At 57.2% G+C, this 1163-nt stretch overlaps 1 protein-coding gene across 1 annotated transcript in view; it reads right to left on the reverse strand.

Moving 5' to 3' along the window:
- The window catches only part of TBX18 (T-box 18), a 28732-nt gene extending 28438 nt beyond the window's left edge, over window positions 1-294 (reverse strand). The window contains exon 1 of the mRNA XM_014542670.1: window positions 2-294. Within this exon, the coding sequence (XP_014398156.1) occupies window positions 2-210 (209 nt within the window). The 5' untranslated portion in view covers window positions 211-294. The remainder of the gene's footprint in view (window position 1) is intronic.
- Between the last annotated feature and the right edge of the window lie 869 nt (window positions 295-1163).

Genomic DNA, 1163 nt, shown 5'->3' on the forward strand with positions numbered 1-1163 from the left:
ATTGCCTTCGTCTCCCTCCGGGGAGCCCTTTTCGCCGCCGCGGCTGCAGCCTCCGTCCTCTACGGCCACGGCTGCCTCTTCCGCGCCCAGCTTCCGCCGCTTCTTCTGAAGCTGTTGCTGCTTCTCCGCGCCGATCAGCGCCTCCACGGAGAAGGCGTGCGCCTTAAGGCTTAACATGCTGCACGGCGAGCCCCTCCGCTTCTCGGCCATCCCCGCCGCCCGGCGCCCGCTCGCCCCTCGCTCATATACACTCACACGGGCACACACGCACACTCGCTCTCCTTCCCCCACCAAAATTTGAACGACGGTGGAGGCCTCCCGCGGGCCGAGAACTGCCCCCTTCCCCGCCGCGGGCAAAAACAAATTTGGCGTTTCCTCTTTCTCGCTTGTGTTGGGATCCGAGGAACCAGCGGCGCGCCCGCCAAGTTTCCTCTCCTCGGTCTCTCGTGCGCGCTCTCACTGATGCACTCCTTCGCTCCCACCCCTTCCACCTCTTCCTGCTCTTCCAAGATCTGCCTCAACTGATGCGCCAAAGAGGACTAACAGGGGTAAAAAACACTCTGCGGACACAAATTAGGGATTGTAATTGAAATTTGTTGCCTTGATCTGTCAGCACTTCCAGTCGGGAGAGCGGTGGGAAGAACTTGCTCATTAGTGTCAATAAAGCGGCGGGGGTGGAGTACGGAGCCCTGTCAATCACCGAGAAGGCCGGCCAATCAGGAGGCGCCGACTCCGTGCAGCCCGCGCCCACTTCCTTACAAGGTTGCAAAAAACCTCGAGTGAAAAGCGCCGCCGTCTGGCTTGGACGTGCCAACCCCTGGGAGCTGGACCCGGTCAGTCTACTTGCGGCCAGCCCAGTCCAAGCCCCAGTCTCCAGCTTTCCTCACCAGGACCTGGAACCGCTGAGGTTTCTGACATTAAACCGAGATGATCACCAAGTTAAACTATCCGGGATATTTTAAGAAACCTTACACTCCCTTATCACTTCATATTGCTACAACTCTGAACATTGCTAGGAGTAGGGAAAATTCACATCCACCAGGCCCATCTTTTCTCATTTAAACATTCCTGCACCCACTGCTCCGGGTGCTTATTTTTTTTGTTTGTTTGTTTATTTATGTTTTACTTGCTGGATATTTCTTGGCGGGGGGGGGGGGGGGGGG

Source organism: Myotis brandtii, unplaced genomic scaffold, assembly GCF_000412655.1.
Source record: "Myotis brandtii unplaced genomic scaffold, ASM41265v1 scaffold31, whole genome shotgun sequence".
Classification (NCBI taxonomy): Eukaryota; Metazoa; Chordata; class Mammalia; order Chiroptera; family Vespertilionidae; genus Myotis; species Myotis brandtii.